Raw genomic sequence first — 20,851 nt, forward strand, 5'->3', positions numbered from 1 at the left:
AAAAGAGCTGTGACTAATACAAGACTGAAAGAGCTGTGACTAATACAAGACTGAAAGAGCTGTAACTAATACAAGACTAAAAGAGCTGTGACTAATACAAGACTAAAAGAGCTGTGACTAATACAAGACTAAAAGAGCTGTGACTAATACAAGACTAAAAGAGCTGTGACTAATACAAGACTAAAAGAGCTGTGACTAATACAAGACTAAAAGAGCTGTGACTAATACAAGACTAAAAGAGCTGTAACTAATACAAGACTAAAAGAGCTGTGACTAATACAAGACTAAAAGAGCTGTGACTAATACAAGACTGAAAGAGCTGTGACTAATACAAGACTGAAAGAGCTGTGACTAATACAAGACTAAAAGAGCTGTGACTAATACAAGACTAAAAGAGCTGTGACTAATACAAGACTAAAATAGCTGTGACTAATACAAGACTAAAAGAGCTGTAACTAATACAAGACTAAAAGAGCTGTGACTAATACAAGACTAAAAGAGCTGTGACTAATACAAGACTGAAAGAGCTGTGACTAATACAAGACTGAAAGAGCTGTGACTAATACAAGACTAAAAGAGCTGTGACTAATACAAGACTAAAAGAGCTGTGACTAATACAAGACTGAAAGAGCTGTGACTAATACAAGACTAAAAGAGCTGTGACTAATACAAGACTGAAAGAGCTGTGACTAATACAAGACTGAAAGAGCTGTGACTAATACAAGACTAAAGTCTTGTATTAGTCACTAAAGAGTTTTAGTCGACTGACAATAACTAAAACTAACGAAGGATAAAATGACTAAAATGTGACTAAGGCTAAAACGTATTTAAAGACTAAAACTAAAATGGCTGCCAAAATGAACACTGGTGTGTGGTGTTGTGTACTGCCAGTGTTGGTGTGTGTGTGTGTGTGTCTCTCGATCATGTGGCTGGACATGAGCCTCTGCCTCAAACTAAATACCATACATGACATAGAGATGTTCCCTGACGTGTGTTGCAGCACTAGGATGGCATTTGAGTCCAAGCTGGCAAAGAGCAGCAGGGGAACAGACTTCCGCATCTCCGCAGCAATATGCACCATGTTCAATGTGATGGTGGACGCAAAGGACCAGTCTTCCAAGCTGTGTGCCATGGAGATGGGCCAGGAGGTAAGACTGTGGCACTACCAATGCAAAGGTTGTGGGGTCAATTCCCAGAAGGGATCACCTACTAAAACTGTACCACCCAAGGAGATGAAATGTGTGTTAAATATCTCTTTCAGAAACAGTATCACACCCAGATAGATGAACTGATTGAGGAGAGTGTAAAGGACATGATCCAACTCATGGTGGCAAAGGTACACTTAGTTTTTCTTCTTGTCCTCCCTGATGATACGTAACTCGTATTGTGGTTGGCCTCGTAGTGCTTCGTGGCACTAGAAAAGTAGACCAAGGTGATTTGCAGTCTGGGATAAATGTTGTTGTTATTCGTTTGTGTGTTTACTGTTGTTTGCGTGTCCCACTTCTCAGTTTGTGGTTATTCTGGAGGGTCTGTTGGCCAAGATCTCCCGATACGATGAAGGCACTCTATTCTCGTCGTTCATGTCATTCACGGTAAGACAAGGCTTCTCTGCTGTACCGCCTCCAATATCATACCAGATGGCACTTATGCTTCCGTCAATTATTCGAGGTATACCGGTGACTGCAAATGATGGAATTCTCACGTTGTCTTGTCACAATCTGCCTGTAATTTCAGGTGAAAGCTGCTTCAAAGTATGTGGACGTCCCTGTAAGTGTGCCACGGTCCCAGTCGATCTCCGTCAAAAATGTCAAACCAGTAAAAAAAGCTATGTAGTCCGAAAGGAAGTCACATCCTTATTTCATTGAATCAAGTTTTCTACTTTTTTAATGACATTTCTCATGTATTCTCAATAAATGTTTCCAAATCTGCATCCCCGTAGACGTGACTAATAAACTCAATATCATCTAAATCGGACACAAATGACCAATTTTACAACGTCTATGTTCTTCTGGTTGTGTTTGCAGAAGCCTGGGATGGACGTTGCAGACGGTTACGTCACCTGTGTCCGCCATTCTCAGGACATTCTGCGAGATAAGGTCAATGAGGAGGTGTATATAGAAAGGTTATTTGATGTAAGTAAGATGCCGTCTCCCCCTGACCAATAGGGAGGGAGCTTTCCAGAATGTGGCAAAACAATTGTGACAGGAATAGGGATATTATATGTCACATTTTAAGACCAGGCGCTGTGTGTATGCCTACCACAGCCTGGAACAGAAGAGGCTTGTGTTTTATTATCTTCCTCTCTATAGGCTATTCTCCTCGTCTCTCTATCTCTTCTCCTCTGTTCTCTGAACCTCTCTGCTCCTGCCCACTCTATTCTGGTGTGCATCGCCACAGTGCTTTTGGACCTTTGTGGATTGGTTGGATCACTTTTGTCTTACAAGCAAAGAGTCCAAGCAAGCACCATCGGGCAGGATTATCGAAAAAGCAGTGCTCTCTGGGTAAAGAAAGATAAATGAAACGATGTACAGGTCATCTAATAAACTCCGACACTAGGAGACGTCATAACCAACTTTCCCTTTTTGTCTAAGCAATACCAAATAATATACAGCATTTTAAAATGCACGTTCACGCCTTGAAGCGGTCTTGCAAAGCAAAAGCCAATGACATGAGAGCACTGTCTTACAAGCACATAATCCTTATGTGGTACATTAGAAATAATGTGTCCACCATTTTCGTGAGGTGTACTACGGTGACGTGTGTTTGCTTCATACCCCTGAAATCTATAAACTGTACAGTATTGTGGTGCACAGGTGTATGTGTGTGTGTGTGTGTGTGTGTGTGTGTGTGTGTGTGTGTGTGTGTGTGTGTGTGTGTGTGTGTGTGTGTGTGTGTGTGTGTGTGTGTGTGTGTGTGTGTGTGTGTGTGTGTGTGTGTGTTGGCTTTGAGTGTTTGTGACGTGTGCTGCTATGTGCTAGAGCGGCGTGTATTTTGTGTTTGTTAAGGTGTGATGTACTACTGTGAAGCGTGTTTAATTCCATCTTGAAGGTCAACACCGACTGTCCCTGTCTCTCTCCTTGTGTTTCCACACTGCTTTAAGAGTACAGCCCCTCCCCCCCCACTGTTTCTGATGTGTGATTGTGTAGCTGGCTCTAACCTGGCCTTACCCAGCACTACCACGTTTGACTGTTTCATGTCTTTTGAGCTGTGGATGTTTTGGTTTGTTGTAATGTTGTATTTCCGTTAGTTGTGGAGTGTCTTTGATGATTAACTTTTGTTTTGTTTAACATTATTTTCCCTCCTAATGCTATTATATTCAAACCATCTCTTTGCATGTAGTATCTCTGCTGCGTCTCTCGCTCTCTCTCTCTCGCGCTCTCTGTCTCTCTCTCTTTCTTTCTATTCACTCTCTCAATGACTTTCTTTCTTTCTTTATTAACCCCATAACTCCTGCCGCCTCCTCTTTTCTTCAAAAAAGTGGCACTTATCTCTAATGTCGCGTTGTTTTAGCACATTATGTTGATAAGGCATGATTTCAAGTCAAATAATCTTCCTGTGTACATCTTCTAGCATGACCTTCCACCTCTAAGAGTTATGCCTCAGTCATACTACAACATACAGCCCACCAACCGCACGCACGCACGCACTCACCCAGCCACCCACGAAGCCACCAAACCCACCTTCCTTCCAGGTCTGCATGCACTGCACGCACATACTGTAGGCTCAACTCGACAGTGTGAAGTGGACAGGCATCCATCCGCTAAAGTCTGACCTCAAGTGTCAAGCCAAAAACCTCCTGACCAACCAGTCATCTCTACAGGACAAAAACCAACCTGGTTACAATCAAATTAGAGCAATTAGACCAATCAAACTAACAAAAGAAACAACCAAGCCAGGTCCAATCCTAGCCCTTCAGGTCTTTCATTCCTGGCCCTGCCTACTCACTCCACATGACTCAAAGTTCATTTTTCTTTTTCTGGACGTTCGAAGGAGGACGACCGTTTCCTATCTTCCTTGGTTCATCACTCTTCTTCTCTCGTGTGCTGTTCTCTTATAACTTGCTCTCTGCTATGAATCATCTGGGTCAATCTTATCCTACACTCTGAATGAATGAAACATTCTTCAAATAAGGTATAAGAAAATAGCACAACTGTCTGCTCCTTGCCTGCCTATAACCATTTACTCACTTTGTCATTATGATTTCATTTCGGCAAATGGTCGAGTTGAAACGAGACTGTGAAGTTACAGTATGTAGAATGAATGTTCTACGGTGTTGTCGTGTTGCTTATGTGTATTGAAGAACCTTCACAAGGCTTTAGTGCTGGTCTAGATCATTTGAAGTAAAGCATTTCTGATAAATTCAGATCCCCTTACAATATACTGTACAAATGGTATATGGGTATGCCATATTATGTTCAGTTTAGACATTTACCTACTAAGAACAACTTGTGTCAAGTAGATATTTCTGTCCCTGATTGTACTGGAGACAGAAAGTTTGTGCCAGAAAACATGAACATTTTATAGTTTTAATGTCTAGCTAGCACTACTAATATACCCTGGCAATTTATTAATCATTTCATTGTTTCCCTCGGATTTACTTAGTGCCATGCAGTGCTTGGAAAAATGGGAATTCTGAAAGAATTAATTGGCTTTTTTCCTGAAGTATTTTATGCATGTTCAGTGTGTGTTTATTTCTCCACTGCAGAGTGTGTGTGTGTGTGTGTGTGTGTGTGTGTGTGTGTGTGTGTGTGTGTGTGTGTGTGTGTGTGTGTGTGTGTGTGTGTGTGTGTGTGTGTGTGTGTGTGTGTGTGTGTGTGTGTGTGTGTGTGTGTGTGTGTGTGTGTGTGTGTGTGTGTGTGTGTCTTTTTTTCTCTCGAAATATCTGTGTTGTCTTTCCTGGAAAATACTGTAAATGTCTGTGTGTGTTAGGTGTCGGAAAGTACTTCGCTATGTGTTAGTGTGTTTTGCTTGTAAGACGTGTGTGTGTGTGTGTGTTCACTAGAGAACAGATCAAGCTGCATCATGATATGCAGAGAGCTCTAGTTTGTGCTTGTTTGTGTTTGCGTCTACGTCTACGTGTGTGTGTGTTTTGCTGGAGAACGCTGTGTTTGTGTGTGTTGCAGCAATGGTACACAGCCACCATGAACCTACTGGGGACCTGGCTCACTGAGCGCATGGACCAGCAGCTCCATCTCTACCAGCTCAAGATCCTCATCAGGATCGTCAAGGTAACTCACTGCCAGGGTAGGGGTTGATCATCTGCACTGTATCTCAGCTATTGTAACTATTTTGACACTTGTGTCGCTTTATTTGATAGCAAAATGGGAAGATGATTGAAAATGTACACTGAAAACATGTCAAGGTAACACAAGCCTTGTGCTCACACTGCAGGCCTTAATGCTCAAATCAGTTTTGGAATACTGACTTGTCCAAACAGCAAGTTACAAGTGACAATTGGATTTGTGTGTTCAGACTAGTCATTTGCTCTCATGGCTACGCTAGTTGTCATGGTAATGGCAGGTGTGCGTGTGCAATGGTGTAGCCTGATTGGTCGTGGCGGTTCTCATGCTTTCTGTTACTCAGAAGTCAATGTGTAACAAGCTAATGTGATAACAATGTCTGCCATGGAAGTCTCCCAGCTGCTTTGAATATTTGAAATCATAGTGTAAGAACACGTTTAAAGCCTTAAAGGATAAGATGATCCAACGTTCAGAACAATAACTAGCATGCTAGCTAGCTGTTTAGCTTTCTAGCACATTCACTCATTTATTAGTAAACAATTAACAAGCTAGTTAGTAGGGTTGAGTGATATTCAGATTTTCATGGCGTCATATTGTCTCTGTAACATACCGGGGTATACGCTGTTACCGAATGTGCACTCAATTAGGCACAATCTTTTTAGCGCACAAAAAAAGGGTTCTTGATCCAGGAGGGGATTGAATGTCTCTGCTGTAGCCAAGAAGCTGGATCTTGACAGCTAACCACTTAGCTAGCAAGTCAGCAAATCAAATGCACAGCTGGAGCCCTCAGCTGGATATAATTTATTTGACACATCTTGGATTTCTTATAGTTATACTTAACTTATAAACAGTGGCACAGGACACACTCCCGCCACGGTTTTGAAAATCACACCGTCGGTATATCGACGGTATAAACGGTATATCGCCTAAGCCTATTAGTGAGCTACCACATGTTCTTGTCAAACTGTCAGCGGAGAAGCTAGCGGGCAACAAGATATGAAAAATAACAGTCTAAATAAACTAATTCATCAGATTTGACTGTTCAGACACAAGTTGCATGACCAGGAATCCGATTTGTATGAAATGTGGCTTGATATATCTGATTCCATGTGCTTTTTGGTTGTTCAGACTGCAGGAAAAAGATCCATTCGAATCGGATATGACAAGGCTAAAATGGTATGGTAGGGGTTAATAGTGCATTGTAGAGACCCTCATATCTTTATATTCACTGTCATTGATTACCATGGCGTCTACCTGTAACTCAGCGGCACAAGTTATTTGTCGAGCCTTTAGCTACTTCATCCCTCTATACTTGCTAATCGCCCTCTTAATCATCCATCTCCTTGTAGAAAAAGTACCGTGACTTCCGTCTGCAGGGGGTGCTAGACTCCACCCTGAACAGTAAGATGTATGACACTGTGAGGAACAGGCTGACCCTGGAGGAGGCCAACGCATCCATGAAAGAGGGAGGCATGGGGGGGCATCTCCATGAAGGACAGCGACGAAGAGGATGAAGACGATGACTAGAGTTGCAGCCGCCGCCCGACCTCAGAACTGGCACCGACACCTCCCTTTACCCCCCCCGTCTCCACTCCCGACCCCCGATCCTCTACTCTCACATGACTTAGCCTGGTAACCAATGCATGTACCAACTCTGTTACTCAGACAGCCACTTTAGGTCCTCTTTGTCATCTCAAAATGCCCATGAAGGACCTATAATAAACAATAAAAATAGTAATTACTATGCTGAGGAAAAATAATACAAATAAATATGTTGAAAAAATAAACCATGAATGACAGTTTAGCTGTGTCATGATGAAGATAGCACTGATGATATCTTTGACTCATTGATTTCTAAATTCATTTCTGTGTTCCTAAGCAATATGGAGTACCATTTGTTTGACAATGTTGAGTGAGATTATTAGGTGTGTCCCTGTCCAATGCAAACCTATATCGCGCTTCTTTGTTGTATTCTACATTCATTATAATGGTACATTGTTGTGACGATGAGTGTATAGACCCTTTTCCTTGTACTGACTATCTTTAAGTGGATGCCAACTGCTTCAAACTGAAAATGACCCTCTGTATTTAAGTTCAATGCTGTTTAGGATAAGCATCTCGTCTACTCACTCTACTGTACTCTCAGCACCATAGTATGTTCTAGACCGTCTGTTCCTCATCTGTGTCAATGCTCTGTGACCTCATAACCTTTCGCCCTATCACTAACAAGACATCGTCCAGCAGCCATCTTGAACTAAAATGAGTGGGTATTCTGGAAATGCAATATTCTCAAAGCTCCATTTTGATATCTTGTCGGAGATTTATATTTTTCTTTCTACATTGTTGAAACGACCTTGAAAACAGGTTCTAATCTATTTGAAATTTAGTTGCACGTTTACAGAGAAAAGAGAGCTGAAAATAAACGTTTTTTTTTTTACCAAAATGAAAGTTGGGTCTGTCTTTTTAGTTCTATTACGTACTTGATTAGAATGAGATGTGTGGCATTTCTTTGGGTCTCACTGTTGTTTTGTATATACACACCGCTGTACATTGCATTCTGAGCCAACGCTGCATGCCCGTGGGTCCCCACCCTCTCCGAATGCTTTCCGTTTTGTGTGACAATTAGCTGGTGGATTAATTCTTGCTTTTGCCTTATGAAAGCCAACAGTTGTAATATGCAAGAGCTGTGGCCTCGAAATAAAATTACTGTACAAATACACAATTGTTCTCTTTGTGTCATTTATAGAAGATGGAAATGACCTATTTGACCCAGGGAAAGGGGGACATGAAATGTTTTCAACCTGCACACTGAGAAACACCAAAGTGCATAATGGCGAGGTTAGGGATAACTGTCAACCAACTACTGACAACCAGTAGAGGGCAACATTGTGACCATAGAAAATAGAACTGCCCTTGAGGGGTTAACAACTATAGAAACGGGCTCATGAAAGCAGAACAATGAAAACCCTGCCTCATACTACGGTAAATCTCACACAAATAGACAACACCAGGATGAAGTACATCAAAACCCATACTTTATTTAATGTATAGCAATACAATTTACATATTAAATAACACTATTACACTATAATAATATTATATCATATGACAGTGCCATAGTAATACAACACCATGGCACTATCATACAATGACAATATAATAAATGGACCAAACCATTTCATTTCTTCACGTTTACAAAATCGAACAACTGCTGAACTTGCTTAGATGGGTCGAGGAGGCAAACTTTACTCAGTGACTCCCGGAATCTTTTTCATCCATAGCGCACACTGGTCTGATGTAAGTCTATAGCAAAAGTCTGATATTCAAAATGGGGAGGAATAACATATTCTTGACCCCGAGAGAAAAACAAATGATTTACGGTGAACATCGAGAATGGTATCCTATTCCCTACTGTATATAGTGCACCTCTTTTGATCAAATGTAGGGCACTATATAGAGAATAGGATGCCATTTTAGAAGCAGTCGTGGACTTGTGTTGGAAGGTGATGGCAGTCTACTTGTATCCATGGAGACATGATTCCTACATACTCACCACGAACACAATGACTGAGAGGAGGATACTGTTACTAAGAAAAAAGCTTCATATGAAAATAAAAGGTCTATAATGATCACACAGCAAAGATTAGAACGTCCAAGAAGACTGATCCTTGAAGTAAAATATGTACATACCTTCGAAATAGGAAATTACACTCACGTTATAAATGAAATATGTAGAAAGCGTAACGTTAATAATAATAAGGATGGAGATACATTTAAAAGTTACACATGCAAAACAAATGGTTGTTGGCTGCCAAAAACTGTTTCCCATTGTGACAAATAAGCATGTAATAAAGTCAGGACTTTTCTCCAAATGTTGGAGAGTTGTGACTTCATTTAAGAAGCTTCTCGTGGACAGAGAAGAGGGAGAAAAAAAGAAGGAAACTACAGCATCTATGTATAAGTACAGGGTATAGCTACATGGTACAGTATGGATGAGTAAAGTAGATATTGTCGTTTGGTGTAGGGGTTAGTTCAAATCCAGTTCAAACGTAATTTCACATGGTGAAGTATGGGCTTTACAATATGGACTTTCATTAGGATGAACACTTCATGTGACTGATTGTTGTCCAAAACACATTCTAAGAACTTTGTGGTAACATTGCAACAACCATGTAATAATATAATTGTTTTAGTCCAACTAACTTTCTTGTTGCAATTTTCAACCACGTCTTTGGTTATAATGAAAGAAAAACACTTCCCCCTCGAGATGATGTTAAGACTGCGAGAACTCCGTTAATTTGGTAAGATGAAAGCTGTATTTTATGAAGTAAACTTTATATTAAGTAAAACAGTTGATGCAAGATAAGCCACATGTAGAGCTGGGTTGGACAAAATGGACACTATGGGTCTTGATCCACACAAGGCGAGAGGGGGAATGATATACAGTATACAAAACCAGCTGCTTACTTTGATAAAGGATATAGTCATATATATTACAAAACAATATAAATCTTAATATAAAGCAATAAATGTTCACAGTAGTTTTAATACTACTTTTTAAAAATCTAAGTAACGGGTATAATTTACAAATATGAATGGGGATATTTGGGTAATATAGTTATAATATGTATAAGTAACATAGTATCTCTACAGATTAAAATTTTCCTTGGATAAGGTGGGGTTTCCAAAATAAGTGTTGGCCAGATAATAGTGATGCAATGCATGTTGGGTGAGCTGTACTGTAATAAAATGTACTGCACTGGGATGGTCTGTGTTACGAAATCTATTGGCCTGGAAGATCATGTTGACCTGTAGGGTCGTCCTTGGTCTTCACTGTTCATTCATTCATTGAGGCGAAAGTATTTTCTTTGCCACAATCCAAAATGGGTTCCAATGCAGGTAGTGGAGCGTGGAGCCAGGGTCTAGCTAACTGTACTGTATTATCTAACAGGGTTTTAGGCAGTAACACTGAAAGTATAGTGCAAACTGGACAGAGCTTCTTTCTTTTTTCCACACGTGAAACAACTTAAACAGGTGCAAACCCTCAGCAGGATAACAATTAAGACAAAAATAATGAAGAAACAAATAAATATCAAAAAACATTATATCATCAGTGTAAAAAAAAGGTAATCAGGTTACCGATATTCATTTAACCAATAGTTCTGGCAAAAAAGGCCTCGGGAAAGTCCGCCAAAGTTCTCTCCGTTTCTCAGAGTTGTACAAATTAAGTGCCTTCGGGTGGTGGTGTGAGCTACGGTGTGTTCATTCAGACTAATGACTCCAGTCAGACCAGTAACCAGTCAGACCAGTAACCAGTCAGACCAATACAACCAGTCAGACCAGTAACCAGTCAGACCAGTAACCAGTCAGACCAGTAACCAGTCAGACCAGTAACCAGTAGAACCCTTCAGATCAGTAACCAGTCAAACCAGTAACCAGTCAAACCAGTAACCAGTCAGTCCAGTAACCAGTCAGTCCAGTAACCAGTCAGTCAGACCAGCGACTCCATGCTCTCTGCAGGGTCTGATTCGTCCATTATGACAACCACTCCATTAGTGTCCATGTAGAGGGGGCACATCCCGCCATCTCTGCTGCTCACCAGGCTCAGCATGGCCTTGTACAGGTACTGATAGTGCTCCTGGAGAGACAGAGAGACACAATGAGAGGGGAGGACAGAGAGACAGGTTAACACAACTGTTAATATTGACAACTGTTGTAACTTCAAATGCTACTAGGTCTAAGATTGTGGACATGTTATGTCAGATCGAGCAATGACAACCACCATCTTACACAGACTGAAAGTGATATTTGTTCCTGTGACTGAATGGAGATGTTGCAAGAAGTTAGTTATTGAAAATGGCTTATTATTAACAGCACCAATCCTCCTGGCTGGGTCATGGTTGAACTCACAATGTCTGTGAAGACTCCTGGCCTCATGAGGTTGATCATCTTAGCCACCTGATAGACATCCACAGCCCCTTCACTCTCCAGCTGCTGAGACAGGGTGGTGAGGGCACACAGAGTCCCCGCAGACACTGCCCCAAACCTACCAGGGACAGAGAGGGACATCTTGATACCAATTGAGCAATGTGTCCATTCCCCAAATAATTCAGGCTGCTCTGGAGGCAAGGGGGGGTGACCCGGTTCTAGATGGGTGTACCTAATAAACTGGACACTGAATGCACAGTACCTACACTCAAGCGCACACACACCAGGCCCACTTACTCATCGTGTATGATGGTGGGTCCGTCTCGTGTCATGGCCTCCTCTTTGATGACATTGATGAGCTCGAAGGTGCTGCTGAGAGGAGCATCTGGGTTCGGCCATTTAGGGCACTGGAAATGTCTTACCTCCAGGACATAGTCATCCTGTTAGAGAGATGGAGACATATTACAGTCAGACACAACTTGGACAATGACAATATAGTACCACTACTGCAGGTCAGAACTGTAGTTTAACTAAAGCCCAATGTGATTACACTTGGGAATGGGAAAACAACCTTCCCCTAAATGTCTTCAATTACAGTACCGTAGTTTAGGTAGAGCCTATCTGAAAACGGATGTGCTCAACCAAGGCCCACCTATACCTATAGGTGGGCCTATAGGTATAGGTGGACCACCCCGGGACCACCCCGGGACAATCATGGCCCTTCTATCTGCATACCGGCATAACGGTCTAAGAGGTTTTTATATACTGAGAGGTTACCTGTGAGGGGTGAAAGGTCAAAGATGAAGGTTATTGTACCTGCGTGGCCTCCAGTATAAAGTCGTGGATGATGATCTGTTCTTCGTTGGAGAGACACAATCTGTCCTTGCTGATCAGGGTGACGGTGAAGGCTAAGCAGTTCATCGCCTCCTCTCTACTCGGCCAGTACACAAACTCATCCTCAGCCTAGGTACACATACGACAACACAGGCACACAGGTTAGATGAGTATAAGGTATAATATTTTATTTTCATATATTCCTTTTCAGCACTGATGCATAACCAGGCAAGGACAGTACAGTTTTACTTGACTAAGTAGGGTGAAAAGCATAAGAGACTTATGTTATAACCTGCTGGCCAGCTACTCTACTCACCAAACCGTGGTTGTCAGCGAGCATGACAATGATTTGGGCGTTGTGGTCCCAGATCATTCTCCAGAAGTCTGTGGTGGTGTGGGGCAAAGGATGCTGGGTAATGATGAACTCATTACTCCTATAGTAACCCTGCATGGCCAAAGGTTGAATGTCAACATGTTAGCAGTCATACATAGTCAACAGCTCTCACAAAATCTTCTATAACATTATTAACCAATTACATTCACAGTGTCTGAACACCAGAAGGAATGTACTGCATTGTGTCTGTTGGGACTTACATTTCATATCAATGAGTTTTAAAGGTTACTGTCTTGATCGTGATGTACTGTGTACAGGCCCTTGGCCTTAGTTTCTCAGTATGAATGATTTTTTTATGATAAATGGTGGACTGTTATTCATTAAGAGGCTTCACACAATAACAGTAAAACATGCAGGGTAATTATAATCATCAATGGGTACAGAACATATCATTATGCTCAGACACACCTATCAGACAGACTGGGTGGACATGAGATATGTGTGTGTGTGTGTGGTACAGCAGTATCATACCATTATGTAGGAGGCATTGATGTAGTCTGTGCCTTTCATTCCAGGGAGAGGGGCCAGTCCTACTCGGGCTCGTTCCGCTGGAGAGGGAGACGAAACACATGCATTCAATCACACCACTAGCCTTGTGGTGCCATTGTACTGCACAGTGCTAACTAATAATGCACATATCACATGTCTGGATTACTGCAACTCTCTTTTGGTTGGACTCGCTGCTTGTGCCATCAAACCCCTGCAACTTATTCAGAATGCCACAGCGCGCCTGGTGTTCAACCTTCCTAAGTTCTCCCATGTCCCCCGCTCCTCTGCCCACTCCACTGGCTTCCAGCCGAAGCCTGCATCCACTACAAGACCACAGTGCTTGCCTTCAGAGGAGCTGCCCCTCCCTACCGCCAGGCTATGATCAAAACCTACACAGCCATCTTGAGCCCACAGTTCTTGAACCACTGGTCTCTTGGACGTTCTACCCGTACCTCTTCAAAGAGTATCTTCAATCAATCCCACTGCCACTCCCCTAACATGGATCTTCCTACTAGCACTGACCTTGCTGGTAGCCACTTTATTGAGGGAAAATGTACATACTGTGACTGTGATCTGTGGTGTCCAACCTAGCTATCTAAAGATACTAACTGAGTCGCTCTGGGTAAATTATTCAAATGTAAATATCAACTATAAGCTACACACTGTTTCAACGACTGTGCTTTTGCTATGGCAGGATTCCTCAACTGATGGCCTGGCCCAAGGCGGGTTTTATTTGTCCCACCAAGATTTGAGCAAAAACATTTAGAAAAGTTTTCATTGTTGGACATAAAAGACTGTAAAAGCACCAGGAAATCAGTTGGAAATCTGTTCTAAGTATTCCCACGGATAATACAAAGAAACGTGATTAGACAGTTGAAGTCGGAAGTTTACATACACCTTAGCCAAATACATTTAAACTCAGTGTTTCAGAATTCCTGACATTTAATCCTAGTAAAAATCCCTGTTTTAGGTCAGTTAGGATAACCACTATTTTAAGAATGTGAAATGTCAGAATAATTGTAGAGAGAATTATTTATTTCAGCTTTTATTTCTTTCATCACATTCCCAGTGGGTCAGATTAGTATTTGGTAGCATTGCCTTTAATTTTTTAAAACTTGAGTCAAACATTTCAAGTAGCCTTCCACAAACTTCCCCCAATAAGTTGGGTGAATTTTAGCCCATTCCTCCTGACAGATCTGTTGTAACTGAGTCAGGTTTGAGGCCTCCTTGCTCGCACACGCTTTTTCAGTTCTGCCCACACATTTTCTATATGATTGAGGTCAGGACTTTCTGATGGCCACTCCAATAACTTGACCTTGTTGTCCTTAAGCCATTTTGCCACAACTTTGGAAGTATGCTTAGGGTCATTGTCCATTTGGAAGACCCATTTGCGACCAAGCTTTATTCACTTCCTGACTGATGTCTTGAGTTGTAACTTCAATATATCCACATAATTTTCTTGCCTCATGATGCCATCTATTTTGTGAAGTGCACCAGTCCCTCCTGCAGCAAAGCCCCCCCCCCCCCCCACAACATGATGCTGCCACCCCGTGATGGTGTTCTTCGGCTTGCAAGCCTCCCCCTTTTTCCTCCAAACATAACAATTGTCAAAGCATAGTCTGGCTTTTTTTTATGGCGGTTTTGGAGCAGTGGCTTCTTCCTTGCTGAGCAGCCTTTAAGGTTATGTCGGTATAGGACTCGTTTTACTGTTGATATAGATACCTTTGTACCTGTTTCCTCCAGCATCTTCACAAGGTCATTTGCTGTTGTTCTGGGATTGATTTGCACTTTTAGCACCAAGGAATTCACACCACCAGAATGCGTCTCCTTCCTGAGCGGTATGACGGCTGTGTGGTCCCATGGTGTTTATACTTGCGTACTATTGTTTGTACAGATGAACGTGGTACCTTCAGGTGTTGAATTGTGGCGGTATACAATTTTTTTCTGAGGTCTTGGCTGATTTCTTTTGATTTTCCCATGATGTCAAGCAAAGAGTCACTGAGTTTGAAGGTAGGCCTTGAAATACATCCACAGGTACGCCTCCAATTGACTCAAATTATGTCAATTAGCCTATCAGAATCTTCTAAAGCCATGACATCATTTTCTGAAAATTTCCAAGCTGTTTAAAAGCACAGTCTTGTGATACAGTCACATAATTGTGATACAGTAAATTATAAGAGAAATAATCTGTCTGTAAACAATTGTTGGAAAAATTACTTGTGTCATGCACAAAGAAGATGTCCTAACCGACTTGCCGAAACTATAGTTTTTTGACCTTTCTGGCGCAGGGGTCCCACTAGTGACCCACCTCGACAACATCCAGTGAAATTCCAGAGCTCCAAATTCAAAATACAGAAAACGTAATATTAAACCTTCATGATAATACAAGTGGCATACATGATTCTTTAGCTTAGAATCTTAGCAATCTAACCGCATCATTTGATTTCAAGAAAGCTTTACCGCGAAAGCACATCATTTTATTATCTGAGGTCAGCGCCCCACAACAGCATATTATCCAAACAAGCACAGGCATCACAAAATCCAAAATAGCAATAAAATAAGTGACTTACCTTTGAAGATCTTCCTCTGATCGCAATTATAAGAGTCCCAGGAACACAATGAATGGTCGTTGTGCTCAATAAATCTTTATACCCCAAATAGTCCATTTAGTAGGCATCATTGAGTTCAGTAATCCACCAGTTCAGAATGCAGACATAGGAGTTCAAAAAGTTACCAGTAAAGTTTATCCAAACAAATCAAACGATGTTTCCAATTCATTATTAGGTACTCTATTATCTAAATAAACAATAATATTTCATACGGAGCAAACTATTTTCAATAGGAAGGGAAAAGAAAGCAGCGCACTCCCTTGGTCACGCGCGCAATGAGACTAATTTTGCCATGGGACTTCCTGAGGATAAAAAACAATTCCTCGTTGGTTATTCGGAATACAAGCCTGAAACCATGTATAAAGACTGTTGACATCTAGTGGAAGCCATAGGAACTGCAATTTGGGAGGCGGAAGTCTTTGGTTTCAATAGCTTAAGCTTGGAATTGGCTGGCAGGTCAACAGAAAAAAAAATGGTCCTCAGGTTTTCGCCTGCCAAATCAGTTGTGTTATACTCACAGACATAATGTTAACAATTTTAGAAAATTTAGAGTGTTTTCTATCCAATACTAGCTTCTGGGACTGAGTAACAGGCAGTTTACTTTGGACACCTCAGTCATCCAAAATTCCAAATTACTGCCCCCTATCCCTAACAAGAAATTTGTGGTGGTTGAAAAACAAGTTTTAAAGACTCCAACCTAAGTTTATGTAAACTTTCGACTTCAACTGTATACAAACGTAAGCAAGGTTTGAAATTATTATGTTTTAGTCAAATATATTCCTTGTTTTATTCGTACGGTCAATTTTCAGTCAACAAATTATTTGTACTCATGTTCCGGGCCCCTGACCATCTGCTCAAGAAAAAACTCAGCCCGCGGCTGAATCTACCCTACGGCGGAGTCACATGGTGGGTTAAAATATCTCATACACTCTATTTCTATAGCCTAATGTCTCAGGCGAACTGGCAAAGCATGTTTGAACTGGCAAGGCATGATTACAGAAATGGATAATATAGCCTAGACTACTACCTAGAAATACTGTACTCACATGGAACCACTGAGGAGTTGCGGTTCTTCTCCTTGTTGCAGTCTTTCTGGGCGCTGAAGCACTCTATGAAGTGGGTGTTACACTGGGTCAGCAGCTGGAGAGACAGCAGGGGAAGGAGAGTTGGATCAGATCACTAGAACAACATCGAGTGAATGGATATGAATGGGCATCAAAGGATACTTGGTGGTATTATAATGGCTTGGTGACAATGTCTACCTACAATCTTTAGTACAGCCCTTCAACTCTCTATGGATGCTATTCATTACATAAGTAGTACATGAATTACTATGCTGATATATAGGCTCACTCTGAACTGCTTGTCGAGGCGCGTGCGGCCCCCGAGGCCAGGGGTGAGGATGCTGTTGACGTAACCATGGAGCTGACAAGCGGGTACCTCTGTCTCACTGCCCAGGATGGCCTCCATCAGGGCATCATGGATGAACACGTACTGCTCCTATGATCCAGGGGGAAGGGTAGAGGGAGGAGGAAGATACACTACATGACCAAAAGTATGTGCACACCTGCTTGTTGAACATCTTATTATAAAATCATGGACATTAATATTGGGTTGGTCCCCCCTTTGTTGCTTTAACAACATCCACTTTTCTGGGAAGACTTTCCACTAAATGCTTCCCATTCTGCCACAAGAATATTAGTGAGGTCGGGCACTGATGTTTGGCGATTAGGCCTGGCTCGCAGCATTCCATTTCATCCCTAAGGTGTTCGATGGGGTTGAGGTCAGGGCTCTGTGCAGGCCAGTCAAGTTCTTCCACACCGATCTCGACAAACCATTTCTGATTGGACTTTGCTTTGTGCACGGGACATGTCATGCTGAAACAGGAAAGGGCCTTCCCCAAACTGTTGCCACAAAGTTGAAAGAACAGAATTGTCTAGAATGTCATTGTATGCTGTAACATTAAGATTTCTCATCACTGGAACTAAGGGGACAAGCCCGAACCTTGAAAAACAGCCCCAGACCATTATTCCTCCACCAAACTTTACAGTTAGCACTAGGCATTGAGGCAGGTAGCCTGTGTGGAGCAGTTAGCCTGTGTGCGGCAGCTCGGCCATAGAAACCCATTTCATGAAGATCCCGAATAACAGATCTTGTGCTGGCGTTGCTTCCAGAGGCAGTTTGGAACTCGGTAGTGAGTGTTGCAATCGAGTACAGACGATATTGACACGCTAGGCACTTCAGCACTTGGCGGTCCGGTTCTGTGAGCTTGTGTGGCCTACCACTTTGCAGCTGAGCCGTTGTTGCTCCTAGACATTTCCATTTCACAATAACAGCTTTTACAGTTGACCAGGGCAGCTCTGGCAGGACAAACATTTGACAGTGCCACGTTGAAAGTCACTGAGCTCTTCAGTTAGACCATTCTACTGCCAATGTTTGTCTATGGAGGTTGCATGGCTGTGTGCGCAATTTTATACTTCTGTCATCAATGCGTGTGACTGAAATTGCCAAATCCACTCATTTGAAAGGGTGTCCACATTAGAGGTCGACCGATTAATCAGAATGGCCGATTAATTGGGGCCAAGTTTTCATAACAATCGGTAATTTTTACACCTTTATTTAACAAGGCAAATCAAGAACACATTCTTACTTTCAATGACAGCCTAGGAACGGTGGGTTTAACTGCCTTGTTCAGGGGCAGAACAACAGATTTTTACCTTGTCAGCTCGGGATTCGTTTTTGCAACCTTCCGGTTACTAGTCCAACGCTCTAACCACCTGCCTTACATTGCACTCCACGAGGATCCTGCGTGGTAGGCTGACTACCTGTTACGCGAGGGCAGCAAGAAGCCAAGGTAAGTTGCTAGCTAGCATTACATTTATCTTATAAAAAACAATCGATCTTAACATAATCACTAGTTAACTACACATGGTTGATGATATTACTAGTTAATCTAGCGTGTCCTGCGTTGCATATAATCGATAGGGTGCCTGTTAATTTCTCATTGAATCACAGCCTACTTCAACAAACGGGTGATGATTTAACAAGCCCATTTGCGAAAAAAGCACTGTCGTTACACCAATGTACCTAACCATAAACATCAATTCCTTTCTTTAAAATCAATACACAAGTATATATTTTTAAACGTGCATATTTAGTTAATATAGGGAAATTGTGTAATTTCTCTTGCGTTCCGTGTAAGTCAGGGTATATGCAGCAGTTTGGGCCGCCTGGCTCATTGCGAACTGTGTGAAGTCCATTTATTCCTAACAAAGGCCATAATTAATTTGCCAGAATTGTACATAATTATGACATAACATTGAAGGTTGTACAATGTAACAGCAATATTTAGACTTAGGGATGCCATCCGTTAGATAAAATACGTAATGGTTCTGTATTTCACTTGAAAGAATAAACGTTTTGTTTTCGAAATGCTAGTTTCTGGATTCAACCATTTTAATGACCAAAGGCTCTTATTTCTGTGTTTTATTATGTTAGAATTAAGTCTATTATTTGATAGAGCAGTCTGACTGAGCGATGGTAGGCACCAGCAGGCTCGTAAGCATTCATTCAAACAGCACTTTTGTGCATTTGCCAGCAGTTCTTCACAATGCTTCAAGCATTGAGCTGTTTATGACTTCAAGCCTATCAAATTTCGAGATTAGACTGGTGTAACCGATGTGAAATGGCTAGCTAGTTAGCGAGGTGCGCGCTAATAGCGTTTCAAACGTCATTCGCTCTGAGACTTGGAGTAGTTGGTCCACTTGCTCTGCATGGGTAATGCTGCTTCGAGGGTGGCTGTTGTCAATGTGTAGGGGCGAGGAGAGAGATGGAAGCTATACTGTTACACTGGCAATACTAAAGTGCCTATAAGAACATCCAATAGTAAAAGGTATATGAAATTTTATTGATGTTTTATATTAAGTTAAAATAAGTGTTAATTCATTGTTGTTATAATTGCCATTATTACAAATACACTTAAAAAAGTGTGCGATTAATCGGTATCGGCTTATTTTGGTCCTCCAATAATCGGTATCGGCGTTGAAATTCCGTGACTAAATACTTTTTTGCCCCATTGTATTGTAATCTCTTGCTTTTATAACATTATACCTAAAAGAGGTGAATCTCTTTGACAGTTACTGTAGCTGTATGCACACTGTAGGTATATGTGAGGCGTCATTTGTCTCACACACACACACACACACACACACACACACACACACACACACACACACACACACACACACACACACACACACACACACACACACACACACACACACACACACACACACACACACACACACACACACACACGTTACCTCTGACCCTTTGTTAGTTAACCTTCCTCACACTCAGCCATCTGCTCCACAACACACACACACACACACATTACCTCTGTCTGAACCAGGTAGTTGCGTTGCGTGCGGATGTGTTTGAGAAAGCCCCAGACATTGACAGTGCTCTTGTCTTTGATCTGCTGCAGCATGCTGTCGATGACGATGTACGTCCCTGTCCGCCCGACTCCAGCACTACACAACCAAAACATAGTATGTTACCTAGTGACTACCACAGGAGACCCATAGAGGGAGTTGTATTGCTGTTCTAGCCCAAAGCCATGGCTTCAATGAGCAAACTAGTACTCATTGTGTTTCTTATCATTTCTTAGGAGGAAGATGATTTTGTGCACTAGGATAGTGGTTTTCTGCAGTAAGCTTGGTCGGAATCCATAGCTGTGCTCGAATACTCATACTAACCACACTAACCATACTATTTGTGACGTAAATTGAGTATGTAATATGCTTATTGGTCATTGTATGTATTTAGTTAGTATGCCAAAAGTTCCCGGATGTTGTACTACCTTTGCCAAAAATCAAGGTACACAAGCAGTGAACACTAGTTCAGTGCTTTTAGGGCCCATAATGCATTTATTTTTTACATTGGCCGTGGCTTCACAACATTTTCAGATTTGAAGAAAATGGGGGAAAATATGCAGTTGAAGTCCGACGAGAGCGGGAAAAAATGTAAGTACAAAAAGTAAATATTCATTGCATTACCTAATTATGAGAAATATTAAGAAAATGTTGAGCAATGTAATAAAAAAAGTAATGACTTTTCAAATTAGTCATGTTACACGCTATGTTGGCTGACAATTTGTTAGCAACGCTATCCTTACGAAGCACATAGCATAACGTTAGTTGGCTACTAATACATTGAACTTGCCAGTATATTAACTATATGCTATCTAATTAAGTACCCACGTTTATTCACTTGATTATTCACTTCATTTTTACCTTAGCTAAGTGATATAGTCATTGTGCGGTCTCACTGGACATTGTTCATGAAGTCGTAAGATG

General features: G+C 41.6%; 2 protein-coding genes across 3 annotated transcripts in view; one reads left to right on the forward strand and one right to left on the reverse strand.

The window, feature by feature from the left end:
• Positions 1 to 7,962, forward strand: part of LOC124003037 (calcium-dependent secretion activator 1-like) — a 155,949-nt gene extending 147,987 nt beyond the window's left edge. Inside the window, 8 exon segments of the mRNA XM_046311007.1 lie at positions 1,001 to 1,148; positions 1,262 to 1,336; positions 1,509 to 1,592; positions 1,735 to 1,767; positions 2,025 to 2,132; positions 5,124 to 5,228; positions 6,590 to 6,711; positions 6,713 to 7,962. Of these exon segments, the coding sequence (XP_046166963.1) occupies positions 1,001 to 1,148; positions 1,262 to 1,336; positions 1,509 to 1,592; positions 1,735 to 1,767; positions 2,025 to 2,132; positions 5,124 to 5,228; positions 6,590 to 6,711; positions 6,713 to 6,767 (730 nt within the window). The 3' untranslated portion in view covers positions 6,768 to 7,962.
• A 291-nt stretch (positions 7,963 to 8,253) lies between these two features.
• Positions 8,254 to 20,851, reverse strand: part of LOC124003272 (receptor-type tyrosine-protein phosphatase gamma-like) — a 285,724-nt gene continuing 273,126 nt past the window's right edge. For both annotated transcript variants that reach the window (XM_046311379.1, XM_046311378.1), the window contains exons 20-28: positions 19,891 to 20,026; positions 16,848 to 16,994; positions 16,541 to 16,634; positions 12,868 to 12,944; positions 12,319 to 12,447; positions 11,985 to 12,131; positions 11,466 to 11,608; positions 11,151 to 11,286; positions 8,254 to 10,878 (exon numbers count right to left, since the gene is read on the reverse strand). In XM_046311379.1, the coding sequence (XP_046167335.1) occupies positions 10,732 to 10,878; positions 11,151 to 11,286; positions 11,466 to 11,608; positions 11,985 to 12,131; positions 12,319 to 12,447; positions 12,868 to 12,944; positions 16,541 to 16,634; positions 16,848 to 16,994; positions 19,891 to 20,026 (1,156 nt within the window). In that variant the 3' untranslated portion in view covers positions 8,254 to 10,731. The remainder of the gene's footprint in view (positions 10,879 to 11,150; positions 11,287 to 11,465; positions 11,609 to 11,984; positions 12,132 to 12,318; positions 12,448 to 12,867; positions 12,945 to 16,540; positions 16,635 to 16,847; positions 16,995 to 19,890; positions 20,027 to 20,851) is intronic.

The sequence above is a fragment of the Oncorhynchus gorbuscha genome, linkage group LG18, assembly GCF_021184085.1.
Source record: "Oncorhynchus gorbuscha isolate QuinsamMale2020 ecotype Even-year linkage group LG18, OgorEven_v1.0, whole genome shotgun sequence".
Classification (NCBI taxonomy): domain Eukaryota; kingdom Metazoa; phylum Chordata; class Actinopteri; order Salmoniformes; family Salmonidae; genus Oncorhynchus; species Oncorhynchus gorbuscha.